We start from the raw sequence: 15106 nt of genomic DNA, 5'->3' as shown, positions 1-15106 counted from the left end.
GCGCTCGGCCCGCTTCGTTCAGTTCGATTGCTAGTCCATTTCAATCATCTCAGATGGATGTCGTTTCTGAAGCGTTAGTCCAAAAAACTACTCTCTTCTTTTGATTGCGATTGATGAGATTACTGACTCGACTAATCAAGCAGATCATCCGACCAAGGGTTTAGGTATCTTATCTTATGAAAGTTTTGATTTTATATTTGTCATGGAACTACTAGATCCGATCCTTTGTTTTAATATAAACCAGTAGTCTTATATATCTACTATAAATTTATTGATAGCAAACGCAACTTGTTGAAGCATTAAAAATTCACTTAATTCAATGAACAATGTTTCAAATTTTGATACTATTTACAAAATTCTGTTAGATTGCGATGATCAAAAATTGATATACCCCACTAGACAAGAAGAATTTCCACAAAGTAGATAGCTCAATTACACTGCTTACTTTACTAAAGACATGAAATGAGAAAGTTAATTACAGTACATTGACAATATGATTTCTGCTTTAAATATCAGGTTTAATCAGAAATGGATATAATAAAAGTGTGGTATGTTATTAACCTTCAAATTAGTATAATTATATGAACATATTAACGACATTTGATCTAGACAGTAAGTTCTAAAACTTAAATTGATCTATAAAACATACTGATGATCCAAAGATGGAAAATAAATATTGATAAATGGATTAAATTGACTGAACCTTATAGTGGAGAATATATATTTTAATTTTTAAAGCTTTGCAAATATTTATGGCTATTCAGTTACAATTTGTACTTGCGAAAGAACTTTTACAAAACTTAGCTTAGTTAAAACAAAGCTACGCAGTAAAATGAATCAAACGTTTGGATGGACTCTTGACAATGTTCATTGAGCAAATTGGCATATAATATTAATGTCGATGGGTAATTGAGACATTTAAACTTAACTCAATTGAAGAAGAATGTAAGTTATGAACTTCAATATTTATATTATATAAATGACATAATAAAATATTATCATTAAATATTATAAAATTGTATTTATTTAAATTTTAAAACTGTACACTTAATATTATATTTCTTTTAATTTTGAAAAATGCATTGTTTTATTTTATGAATGATTACATATTTTATACACTCAATAGTGATTAACGAGAGAAAGAATTAAAGTATGATTAATTGTTTCTTCCTTCAAAATTCAAGTATCTTAAATCTTATAAGTATTGGCTTGGCCTACCCTGCCACAAATGTCTGCGCACGCCTATGAGAGGGAGATATCCTAGAGTTTGAGGAATGGAGTAAGACACAGCGGCACCCGTTCGTTATTTATGCAGATTTTGAGGCTCTATTAATAAAATGGGATGAGAGAAAAGGCAAGAGTACAACTGCTTTTCAAAAACACAAGCTTATGAGTTATGGGATATATGTAAAAGCAGCAGAAAACATACCAATCGAGTTACTTGATAAATTTAATATACCGACATCTGTAATTATTTACCGAGGATCTGAGACGCGAACGGAAGTTGCTAAGCATTTTGTAGAGACTATTGTCGAAATATCGAGGAAAATTGAGGATCTTTTAAAAACAAACATACGAGGTCTGTCCCAAAATTATCCGACCTACATTTATATCTTCGCGCCAAAGTGTTCTAGTGACCCCTACTAGACGAGATCGTCAACACTAAAGCCTCACAAATCTATTGGTTACTAACTGATACCTGCCGGACGTATAGTTCATGCGAAGCGTGTCTTTGTTGACAGTGCTTTGTTTACGTTCGTCGGATTTTGTTATCGTTAAAAATGACCGAAAAAGTTGAGTAACGAATTTTCATCAAGTTTTGCTTTAATCTTGAAAAAATTTGTACCGAAACTATTCAAATGTTGCAAAAGGCCTTTGGAGACGATTGTATGGGAAAAACTCAAATAAAAGAGTGGTTTAAGCGTTTTAAAAATGGCCGCACGTTTGTTGCCAGTGATCCTCGTTCTGGTCGACCTTCGACGGGAAAAACATCGGATAATGTTGAATGTGTGCGAGCGGCAATTGAACAAAATCGTCGTTTGACTACCAGGGAACTAGAAGATGACCTTGGGATACCAAAAAGTACTGTTCACCGAATTTTAACCGAGGATTTAGGCATGACTCGCGTGTGCGCTAAATTCATCCCAAAACTGCTTTCAGAACAACAAAAAAGCCTTCGATTAGAAATCGCTCAGGACAATCTAGAAATGATCAATAGCGATGAAAATTTTCTCAAAAAGGTCATTACTGGTGATGAGTCATGGGTTTACGGTTATGATCCGGAAACTAAACAACAGTCCTCGCAGTGGAAGCATGCTTCTTCGCCACGACCAAAAAAAGCACGTCAAAGTCGGAGCAAAATCAAGTCGATGTTGATTGTTTTTTTCGATTATGAAGGCGTCGTGTATCACGAATATGCTCCTGCAGGACAGACAATCAACAAAGAGTACTATGTTGAAATTTTAAAAAGATTGTGTGATGCAATAAGAAGAAAAAGACCACATTTTTGGCAAAGCGTTGATTGGCTTCTTCACCACGACAATGCTCCAGCGCATTCATCGAACCATGTACAGCAGTATTTATCAAAGCACGGGGTTGCGCAGCTCCGTCAGCCTCCATACAGTCCCGACATAGCTCCTTGTGACTTTTGACTGTTCCCCCGATTAAAAATGCCACTTAAAGGACACCAATTCGATGACAAGGAGACTGTTGAAACCAATGCGATACATGCACTAAAGGCGATTCCGAAAACTGACTTTCAAGAGTGCTGTAAGAAGTGGAAGCATCGATATGAGCATGTTGTTCAATCAAATGGGGACTATTTCGAAGGATGCCACCAACCGGATGACGAAGAATAAGCCCAGCGCCAAAAAATAAGGTCAGGTCGGATACTTTTGGGACAGACCTCGTAGATATAATTATAAGTAATGAAGAGCAAGAGAAGCATAATAATGTTACGTACCGTGTTATTTCAACACATATATATTATACGGAGAGGTGATGTGTATACCGATGGAATAATATATTCAAACAGTGTAGCACCAACGGATAGGGCGAACACCTGCACATCGTGATATTTAATATATAGAATAAGACATGATCACACGTCCTGGACTTCTCAGAAATGATGAGTAAACGATAGTGTTAACATTGTACTATTTAATATGACAATTAAGACTTGATCACACGTCTTGTAATTCTCAGAACCGATGAAATCGCAGGAAAGGCACCCAACTGAATAATAGAGAGCTCCTTTAGGTCATTGGAAGTCACCACCTCCTCAGTCACCACTCTTGACGGTTAACCATATATAAGGGAGACCAGGGCAAGAGCTCAGCAGACGGTTAGGGATATTCGAGACGCTCAGAGGCAGGTCGTAACACCACTCACGGTCTCGTCTATCAGTATTTCAGAGGCAGGTCGTAACACCACTCACACCATCTTGTGCTTATAAAATTGTATTCTTGTACGAGTTAATTGTATTAAATAAAGACTTAATCTTTTGACTTGCAAACATTAGTATTTCTATTTCTACGTTGATATATGAATCGACGTTGACATAAGGGACGCAACAGAAAAATTGGCGCAGTCGGTAGGATTGATTTCCATGAAGAAGACAACTTAAAATATTTCTAAACATATTTTTGGTACCGTCAACTTCTATCAACAGAGGCAACTTCACTCACGTGAACCATCGTTGGATCGAGACGTCTTTTCAACAACTCTTGGGAAATCGAACACATTGTTGCAGTTCAAAACAACGGCGAGAAAATCAAGCTACGGAATGAATACAGTGATTTTGTAAGCATAAATTATATAACCGTCTCCTTTGGTCATTTTGTCCATCGTAATTAGGAAGGTCTTTTTTCCATTTTTATTTTATTATTTTATTTTTTATTTTTTTTATTATTTTATTTTTTTTTATTATTTTGGGAGTTAAATAAAGAGTTATATTGAGATTATTTTGGGATTATTATTTTGAGATTTATTAAGTAAAGAGAATTTTGTGTTTTATTGAATTATACTGAAGTAAAAGTATTTTTGTGTTTTATTGAGAATTTTGAATTTCACTGAAGTAAAAAGTATTTTTGTTTTTTATTGAGAATTTGAATTATACTGAAGTGAAAAGTATTTTTGTGTTGAGAATTTTGAAGATTATATTTTTTTTTGAAGAGTATATTGAGATTTTATTTTGATGAGAAATAAATATTTAAATTAATGAATACGGGTTCCCAGGGAGAGAACGCAGAAGTTATTGTTGACGAGTTTGAGATACTCGCTAAAGAAACGTTAGATAAGATAATTGATATTTCAGAAAACGATAGTATATTAGATATTAATTTAGGTGATGGTAATAGTGAATTAATTAATGACGAAGAAATAAATAGGTTAATCGAAGAGGATAAATTAGAATTAAATAAAATTAATAAACCAGTAGACGATATATTAAATAAAAGTTTAAGATTAATTAATTTAGACGAATTTCAAAATAACCCTACTATGTACATATAGTACATGTAAGATAGAATTAAGAAGTAATAAAAATATTATTCATACCGAGTATATACCAACTAAGCGAACAGTAAAAACTAAAAAAATGGCAACATCTAAAGTCCCCACATTAAAAGTCATTGACGCTTTACATATGATTCCCCAATATTCAGGACAAACCGAAATGTATCCGTTCATAAACGCATGCGAAACCATAATTGATTCAGTAGATCCCGACCAATTACCGTTACTATTAAAAATGATAACCGCGATTAAATTAACTGGTAGAGCTTTCAATTTTACTAGATATAAAGAAATTAAAGAATGGAACGACATTAAAAAATTATTATTAGACGCATTCGAATCACCTTATGGTGCCGCGAACTTACAAATTGAACTTAACATAATAAAATTTAAAAACGATGAAACGATTCAGGCATATAATAACCGCGTAGAAGAAATATTCCAATAATTATGCGACGCAGTAGCCGTAGGTAAACCGTCGTCCGAAGCAATAGTATTACGTGAGAATATTAAAGAATAAGCTATGGTTAGTTACATTAACGGGTTACCTAACGAAATAAAATTTGAAGTGAAAACTAAAAATCCAAATTCTCTTGACCAAGCGATGCAGGTAGCATTAGTAGCCGATAAAAACATACGTACGTATAATAATGCACAAGACATTTTTAGAGTAAATAATAATGAATACAATAGGCAAACAAATAGAAATAACAATAGTTATAACGTTAACTAGGGTCAAAATAATAATAATCAACACGCTTCGTATAGTAACAATAATAATTTCCGAGGTAGGAATAATAATCAGGTCCAAAATTCTAGGAACAACAATTTTAATGTTAGGCGATGTTTTACGTGTAATCGCGAAGGACATTTTTCGTCACAATGTAGGATGAATAATCAATCATATAATTTTACGCGACCACCCAACGGAAATACTAATCAAAATTCACACGACACCTGCACATATTGTAACAAAACGGGACATACAATCGCGGTATGTTACAAAAAACAAAACGACGAACGTCGTAATAACTCGGGAAACGGGCAGAACTCTCACGCGACACACGGGACGCGTGCGATACAAACGATAACCGTGGACCCATCAAAAATTGCCTTCCAACAGTACTCACAACAATAAATAATATTAACCATGTGAAATGCATTTCACCTGCTTATAAAATTAAAGAGTTAGAATTCCTTATCGATACAGGTAGTGAAGTGAACGTAATTAAAAATGATATTTTATGCGACGGATTAACAATAGACGAAACACAAAAAGTATATCTTAAGGGAATAAATGACCAAATAATACAAACTTTAGGGAAAATAACAATACCTTTAATATTTCAAGGGCAAAGCATATATACGGAGTTTAATTTAGTTAGTAAGAATTTTCCAATAAAGAGAAACGGTATAATAGGTAATAGTTTCCTAACGGAAAATAATTCAATAATAAATTAGCGAATAAGATATTAGAAATAAACGTTAATAATAAAAATATAGTTTTAAAACCTAGAACAGAAACCATTGTATCTATACCTATAGCTGCAACGGACGTAGAAAATAAGGACATTATAATTCATAAATAAAAAATAGTAGTAGGAATTTTGTGGAAATATTATGGACACTGTACACAACGATGAAATACTGATAAGAGTGTTAAATATAACTGAGGCATCCGATTTAAGGTACGATTCCTATGACGCGTCAGACGCGTGCAGTCGTTGAGAGGTAGTAGACGTCTCGGCCGATTTTTTATTTAATAAAAAATTATTATATCATAACCTGTACTTTAAAGTATCAATATATTTTTTATTAAAAAATTCAAAATGAGCTGCCAACGTGAGTTATTGTCATATCTTCTTCTTGAAGAAATTGAAGAAGAAGAATTTCTAATAGAACAACTATTAGTAGAACAGAGAAATGCAAATGAACATCCCTTATTTACGTCAAGGCCAGAAGAAGGATTTTTTGAAATATTAGTTAACCGGCATTTAATACACGATGACAAGAAGTTCCGGGAGTTTTTCAGGCTGAATATTGATCAATTTAATTACATTTTGCAATTGATTGAAAAAGATATCACGGTGGATTCTTCAAATCGACATCCATACCCAATAACTGCAGCGGAAAAATTAGCCCTAACATTGCGGTAAGTAAAAATCTTAGGTAATATTATATGTAATATGTGTTTTAAATAGTATCATACATTCACTTATGCCATATAATTTATTTTTAATGTCAACCAAAAAATTATTGCATAAAGCCATTAAGTCATGGGAATATAAAATTAGCAAATTAAAAAAGGCGTTGAGTAAAAAAGCTTGAAAATTTAATAGAGGGCTCCTATTATGTTATTTCAAGGGCAGATGAAAAATATTAAAAATACATAGGTAAAATTTTTTTTTATAAGCTTTTAAAGTTCGAATTTCGACAAAATTTATCAAAATTTCGAAAATTATAAATCATCGTAATTAAAAAATTATAAGATGTTCAGTTTTTATGACGAAGGATTGAAAATTTAAAACAAAGATTCTCATAAATAGTTCACACTGTAACCAAAAATTTTTAAAAATATAAAACAAGAGTTATTTTTTACAGACATTTTAAATTCATATTTGAATGAAATTACATATTAAAACCATAACAAATTTAGTTGTTTTAATTTAAAAATATTATTCATGGATAAATGAAACTTTTATTGTTATACTTTATATATACAATGATATTTTCAATTATAATTTTTTTGGCATAAATGAATTTAACCTATTTACAATAATATCATAAAATATGCCTACCTATAGTAATATTATAGGTTGACATACCGTCTTCGCTCAGAATCGTTTTTCGTATACAGTGATATTATATCATTGAATTCAAATTTAAAACCATCCATTACAGTGACCGACTTGTAACCTACTGTACAGCTGAGCGATACCCACTTGCCCACCTTTTTTTATTTATGTACGTCATCTCCTTTTAGGAGAGCAAAAATATTTAGATTATGTTCAACAAATAAATAAATAATAATAGGAATGCGTCATATTCATAAAGATAAAGGTATAATATTATAATTTATTTTTATTCAATTATAGATATTTTATAAACATTATGGTAAATAATATAAAAACTATAATTGTTCGTAATTAGGCTCATAATGATTGACTTCGTTTACATTTCCGTAAGCACTCACGTCCACACTTTCCAATGACTGTGATGAGAAACTTGTACTTGGCGCCGGTGAATATTGTGGTAAATTTACGAATGTATTGCGTGTTTCTAATTCAAATACCATTTGAAGCGACTTCATTTTTGCTTCATTGATCAATGCTGGATTAAGTTTTTTGACAGACATCGCGATACTTTTGAAAAATAAATCGATCTCATCTTCACGATTTTGAGCCATATTCCTCATGATGTCATTTCTCTCAATACGCCTATCTTCTAGAAGCTGTATAACTTTTTCATTATATTTTTGACGCTTGCTTTTTAGTGGTTTTTGCGACTTCGAAGTTTGTAGAGTTGCGTCTTCATTGGAATTTTCGCCGATTGAACAAATCGACTGATTATTAATTTCCTCTGATGGTACCTGCAAGTCGTCGTTTATTTCTGTACTCGAATCATCTTCTCCACCTTCCTCGCCACACTCAATATTTGATATGCTACTATAAATTAAATGTGAATGGTTAAATTAAATTCATAAACAAAACATTCAAAAATTGAAAAATAAATAATCACTCTCGCTTGTAATCAGCTTTTCCAAGAAACGTCAGCATATCAGCTAATGGCCAATGCTTAGGTTTACTTAAGGCAGATGATCCAGTTCCCATTCCTTTCTTAACCCTTTTAAGGTACGTGTCCTTGATGTTCCTCCACCTTTTTTTACAATCCTCTACTGCAAATAAAAGTAACAATGTAAAAACTAAAAGCTGATAAAACAAAAAAAAAAAAATACAGCAACAAACTTAATTCGTAAATTTAATGACAAACTCTTTTTGGTGTAACTAGTTGAAGTAAATGGGTGGTGATGAATCTGTCATGACAAGTTTATTACATATAGATGGACATACGATAAATCTACCTATAGTATTTAATTGTTATTAATTATTATTATTTATATAAATAATTATCATATCGTTTGAAATGAACAGTCACGTGAATATAGTTTATAATAATAGGCAAATATAAATAATATTATATATAATACTATTAATACTTCTAATACTTATATAATAATCTAATATGTTATTCATACGGTTGGGTCAACTATTGAGTCAATATTGAAGTAAAAATAAATTGTTAGTACACAACTGCTTGGATATTTTAAGCTCGTTTATACCCAACATTGTATAAATAATTATATTAAACAGGAAATTATTATCAATAACAATAAATAAAATAATTTTGTATTTATAGGTTTATGTCAACTGGCGAATCGTACCACTCACTGCAATTTGCATTCAGAATATCGGCTAGTTACATTAGCAAAATTGTAAAAAATACACTGAGAGTTTTAAAAGAAAAATTAAGTCCTATATTTTTACCGTCGATCAAATGTGATGAACTGAAAGGAAAAGCTGAAGAATTTGGACAAAAATGGCATTTTCCTAATTGTGTAGGGGCAATCGACGGTAAACACGTTTGCGTGTTTTGTCCGAATCGATCAGGGTCACTGTACTATAATTACAAAAATTTTTTTTCCATTGTCTTACTAGCTGTTGTTGACGCAAATTATAAATTTATTTTTACTGATGTCGGATCATATGGTAAGGAGGGTGATAGTGGCATATTCGACAAAAGTAATCTAGGAAAGCTGTATAGAAATGGGAATTTATTCCCTCCACCCTGTAAGGTACCCAACTCGAGTATTGTATTGCCACACGTTTTTGTAGGTGACAAGGCGTTTCGCTTACATACAAATATGATGAAACCTTATTCTCGTCCTGTTGCAAGTGTGGACAATCGAAAGGCGATTTTCAATTATCGACTCTCTAGAGCTCGAAGAGTTTCGGAAAATGCTTTTGGTCTACTAAGCCAAGTTTTTCGTATATTTTATACACCAATTGCCTTAAAGCCCGAGACCACCGACAATTTGATTGTTGTGGCATGCTGCTTACACAATTTACTAAGAGACGCTTATCTAGAGAAACAAGGCAATCCGTATTATGAACTGGACCCAAATGAGCAACCTCCAACAAAAAGTTTTTTACCACTTTCTAGAACTGGTGGTTTTTCAAATTCCGATGGGTTTGCTGTACGAGATTTATTTATGGAATATTTTAACAGTAATGCAGGAACAATTGCCTGGCAAGTTAGTCATACTACAAGAAATAATTAATAATATACTAATTGCTAATATAATTATAATATTTTGTAATACTAAATAATTATAATAAATTACAATATTCTTACCAGATCTTTTTACTTGTTCAGCTACCTCTTTCCAAGCATTATCCTTGATCGTCTGATTTTTGTAGAGTTTATGACCCAAATCATACAAACAATTGAATTTAGCTACCATTTCCACAAGTTTTTCGTCCTCAATGACAGTGAAGAGTACTTTTGACATGATGGAAGTACACGAAAAAAATATGAGAAAATTATACAAACGCGCGTGCGGCTGCGTCTATACTGCTCACTGGCCGGACGGTCCGTGCGGCTGACGCAACTTGCGGCCGCCGCAAAGCTGTTGACGCATTTTAGGAAACGCAACCATCTGATAACCTTGGAAGTAGTACCTTGCGTCAGACGCAGTGCGTTAGCCGCACGCGTCTGACGCGTCATAGGAATCGTACCTTTAGTTTCTAATATTATTGGACAATTTTTACTCTTTGAATTAATTGTTTCTAAGCTATTTTCCAAGTTAAAGTTTTTATTTAATTCTATAGTTTCAAATTTATAATTTTTTGATTGCTTATTAGTATTTGAATCTGGTGACCGTGATTTTTCCAAGTCTATTAAGAGATTTTTTAATTGTTGGACCGCGTTTCCAGTTTCAACAGTATTGTTTTTATTTTCTAATGTTTCGGATTGTAGTTGTGGTTTAAATTCACTATTATTATCACTAAAATGTACTTGGCTTATATTTAAATTTAATGAAAGATTGCTTTCTGTAAAAGTAAGATCTATACTATCGTCAGAGTTATCTTTCTCTTCGCTACCAAGTGATTCTATTCTGAAATTTTTTACAGCCGATTTTGCAAGATTTCTTAATTCTAAGAGAGTTGATGATTCTTCACAATTAATATTACAAAATTTTAAGAAGCCCACTACCTCGGACTTATCTAACAAATGTATCCACGCTACCGTTTTTTGAGAAATAATAAATTCAAATTTTTTTCCTACTGGTGATAGTTTATTAAATTCTTCTTGACTTAAAATTTTGACCTCATACAATGTACACAATGTAAATTTTTTAACTAATATAGCCGAAAAAGGTATCTTTCCAAATTTAGAATTCTCAAAAAAATCCCCCAAGTCGTTCTCCTCGATTGATCGTAATAAGGTTATTCAATTTATTTTATTTATTTCTGAATTGAAATTTTCGTTTAAAAATAATATATTTTTGTTTGTTACTTTAGCAGTTTGATTATTCGTATTTCGTTTTATATAAAATTTATCGTCCATTAAAAATTATTAGTCATTAAGAGAAATTTGAAAAGACAATGACTTTACACAAGATTCACCTGACCTAATACACTAATATTACAACACAAGGGGTGTACCTCAGAATCGAAATTTTTTCAGAAAAATTTTATTTCTTAAAAATCGGGACTCCAGGGACGAGCGCCTCCACCAATTGTAACGTCCCCTCTTCACCTGACGTGTGTGACGCTCTGGTCATCACTCTGTTATCTCCGTTATAGCTGGTTGGTATTTTATAAGCATATTTTGATACATTTCTCGTGCTTCCCTAGGGGCCCAATTCCCTGTCACTTTCCCAAATGGATATTCTCCAGAGTTGTCCTGCCAATAAGAACTGGTTATCCTCTTCCCTTCCAACACATGGGACCGCTGGTGCTCGGGTTTGTGGTTGTACCTGTAAGCCCTTATTATGGATTCTGCAACCTTGGGAGCTGGGGTTCCGTATGCCACAGGGGGGGTGTTAGTATATATATAAAGCCCACTGATAGTACTCAAGCTGTCTAGTTTGTCTCTATCTGGCCATTGCATTGACTCTCTTCTCCAGGGTCCCCATGGAATGGTGTATCCGGATGTCTTATTCTTAGCAGATAACTTCTTTCTACATCATTGGTGGTAAAGTGCTCCTTGAGACTCGTTTCTTCAAGGTGGCAATTAGAACCATCCCACATGTTCTTTTCACCATCAGAAATAAGCTGTACTTCACCTGATATGTCCTTGCGTTTTCCTGGTGCATACTCTATACGCCACAACCTTCTAACATTGTCAATTCCTATCCGTATCTTCATTTCAGCTCCAACTGGGTTTATCTCTAATGACTGTTGTGAGACAGCAGTGCTTTTTGCTATACACCTAAAGTCATCTGGTGGGTTCTTGCCCTGTGGTCTCAATGAAGAAGTCTCAACACCATATTGAGCGACAAATGTCCTGTCTTGGAACCAAGATGTGTATTCCCCAAACCCTAGAGGGAATATGAATGTTTTGTCAGGGCTCAGGTTTATCCCTATAGTTTGCAAAACACTCCTTTCAGTGAGTATTGCAGTGCAGAGCAAATAGTTGTTTGCGGCCACATAAACCGTCATTGAATCATCACTTGATCTGAGGGTCACAACCTTCATGGCCATAGGGTCCATTCTATGCATCATCGCCCCACACCCAAGTGTAGTGGAAGTAGCATTCAATATGCCCATGAGCATTCCACATGATGACAAAGCATATCCATTCGGCTCTAAATGTGGTGCCAATTCGTCATACCATTCTCTTGTCTGTAGATTAAGTCTGCCCCTTATATTACTATTCCATGAGGGCCTATTAAACTTGTTCTCATTTTGCATCATGACCCCCTCTCCCAATGTTATCCTCTTAAATGCTTGAATGCAATGGGTGGACACTGCTATTCTAAGAAATAACTCTTCATTCTTGGTAGGCGGTGGTAACATTAATTGTTTCCTGACATCCCCATCAAACAGACACATATGCATAAAGGCGAAGAGCTCTGGGGAGACACATTCATTAAACTTGGTGGCATCTTGTGTTGCTTGTGCATACACCGGCTCTTGACAATGTGGCAACGTGGCTGAACCTAGATTACTTATTATTTTAATCTTTTTCTCCTCTCCACCTATTGATATAGTTGATCCCTCTATCACCTTACCTAGATCTAAGTGAAATGACTCAACAATATGTAGCATCATTCTTAGGAACATTGACGGGGAGGCAATAGCTCTTCTGGACTTCTTTCCTCTTTCCAAATGTTTCAGGTAAGAACAAAAAGACCGAGTTAAGTCAAAAACATAATTCCAAGCCTTGTCTGCACCTTTTGTGTGATCGTTCACCAGTATCTTTTTAGTGATGGCCCTACGGAGTACAGAAAAGGACTTTTTGTCATACACTCTCTTGATTGTAGTATTTGTCCTTACACTTTTATGCCTCAATTCTGTCTTGCCCATTGCCTCAAACGTCAGCTGGAGCCATTCCAACGCGCATGAACTTGACCTTCCAACATTGGTCATGAAGAAATTGCATGCAGCAGTATACGCCTTGGTGCTTGGTGTACTCCTGTGGGTGATTGGACACCATGTTTGTCTTCCCCTGGTTAATATGTCTGAATTCTGTGTCGCACACACTCTCCTACACTACACGTATTCGTCCTTGTTATATACCTTAAACTGCTGCCTAAAAGCCTTAGGTCAGCAGTCGGCCCCGCTTGCCATTCCTCACACTCAGCGTTTTAACAACGTGTGCCCTACTTAAGGAATAATGTACGATGTCGATAGACGACAATCGTTACAATTCAATTTTGTAGACTTCATCATACAACTCGCGCATTATAACTTCAAAATCATAACTTGAATAAGTTACAATTTTCTCTATTAACAGTTTTAATTTTATATTATAAAATTTCCTGTTAATTACATTAACCCTTCAATGCGCGAGTTTTTGAATTAAAAAAAAAAAAAATTGTATTATATGTATTTTTAGACGTAGATAACAGAAAAAATACCTAAAAAATTCTAATTATTATATTTTTCTGAAAAACCAAGATTTTCAGATTGTTGCAAATATGCAACATCGCGCATTAATAAATAGTTAAATAATAATATTTAAAATGTTAACAAAATCATACTTTATTTATGTTTTTCTTTTACATTAAATAGGTAGGTACTAAACTAACACATTTTATTTATTTACTATTGAAACCTTATCATAGTATCACTTTTCTTAAAATTATTATATTTTATAGGTAATTTTAGATTATTAATTATATAATATGATAGCTACATTTTTAATATTTATTTTATGTGATAATTGGTAAAACAAACACCTTTTGATTTTACGCATAAATAAACTTTACATTTACAACACTGATAATTTGTATAGCCTTTACAATTTAGAAACTTGCAACGTCCTTTTTTTTCGTTATAATTTATAAAATGTCCTATGTTGTCAGTTCTTATATCTTGAGTGGGCCTTGGGGTCGGTCTAGTTCTGTTTTGTTTTTTAATGTTACTCTCTAATGACGGACGGCCTCTAGTTGGTGTTTGCACAATACCTGTTTTCGTAAGAGTGAACGCTAAACTTTTTCGCTAATCGGCTAATGTATATTTGCTAGGTTTTCCAAGCTGAGTTTGCGATCTTTTATATAGGAGCCATGAATTTACAATAGATGTGTCAATCAAATAGTAAAAAATTCGCATATACCACTTTCTTGATCTCATACGAATTTTATATCGCCCAATAAGACTAACTAAAAGATATTCTTTAATTACGGTGGGACAATCAATATTAATTTTTTTTTTTAATTTTTTATCAAATCTATTGGTAGTCAGTATTGGTAATGATCCACAATAAGTAGATAATAAATTAACTTGTTTATTGTCTTTCCACGAAGTCACACACATGGGCGTATTTTCAAAAACGGTCAAATATTCATACGATTTTCCGCGTACATCTTTTTTAATTATTTGGTCGCTAGGTATTTTATTATTGGGTAATCGGTCTTTCCGCACTGTTCCTAGACACAAAATTCCATTTTTGTACAAATAGGCAGCTAATGGAATACTTGTATAGAAATTGTCAAAATATAATCTATGATTTTTATGGCGTGGAACGTTTCTAGTAAGACGTACAACTATGTTAGAACTAGCACCGAGATCTGGTTCATTTGGCGATCGAAATCGTTGATCATTTTCTTGTCCCGAATAAATTTCAAATTGATATGAAAATCCTTTTGAGTCACACAATACGAAAAATTCAAAACCTCATTTATGAGGTTTTGCAGGCATATACTTCTTTAAATAACTTTTCGCTTTTGTAGCGCAAAGCTGCTCATCAAGTGACAAGTCTCTTGTATAAGGAATCGAGTTAAATTTATTATTTAAATGATCAATAAGAGCCCATATTTTATATAATCTATCATAATGAATTATATACATGAGAAAGCCCTAAA

At 33.3% G+C, this 15106-nt stretch overlaps 1 protein-coding gene and 1 pseudogene across 1 annotated transcript; one reads left to right on the top strand and one right to left on the bottom strand.

Annotated features, from left to right (window-relative positions):
- The first annotated feature begins 4579 nt into the window (after nt 1–4579).
- On the top strand, nt 4580–5653 carry LOC112598091 (annotated as a pseudogene).
- A 1992-nt stretch (nt 5654–7645) lies between these two features.
- LOC112598092 lies at nt 7646–10084 on the bottom strand. Its single transcript, XM_025344428.1, has 3 exons — nt 9928–10084; nt 8254–8410; nt 7646–8180 (listed from the first exon to the last, which is right to left on the bottom strand). Exons 1-3 carry the CDS (start codon nt 10082–10084, stop codon nt 7646–7648), a joined length of 849 nt encoding a protein of 282 aa, XP_025200213.1.
- Between the last annotated feature and the right edge of the window lie 5022 nt (nt 10085–15106).

Source organism: Melanaphis sacchari, unplaced genomic scaffold, assembly GCF_002803265.2.
Source record: "Melanaphis sacchari strain LSU unplaced genomic scaffold, SCAv2.0 Contig457_pilon_pilon, whole genome shotgun sequence".
NCBI classification, from domain to species: Eukaryota; Metazoa; Arthropoda; class Insecta; order Hemiptera; family Aphididae; genus Melanaphis; species Melanaphis sacchari.
This window is presented reverse-complemented; position numbering and strand designations above follow the sequence as displayed.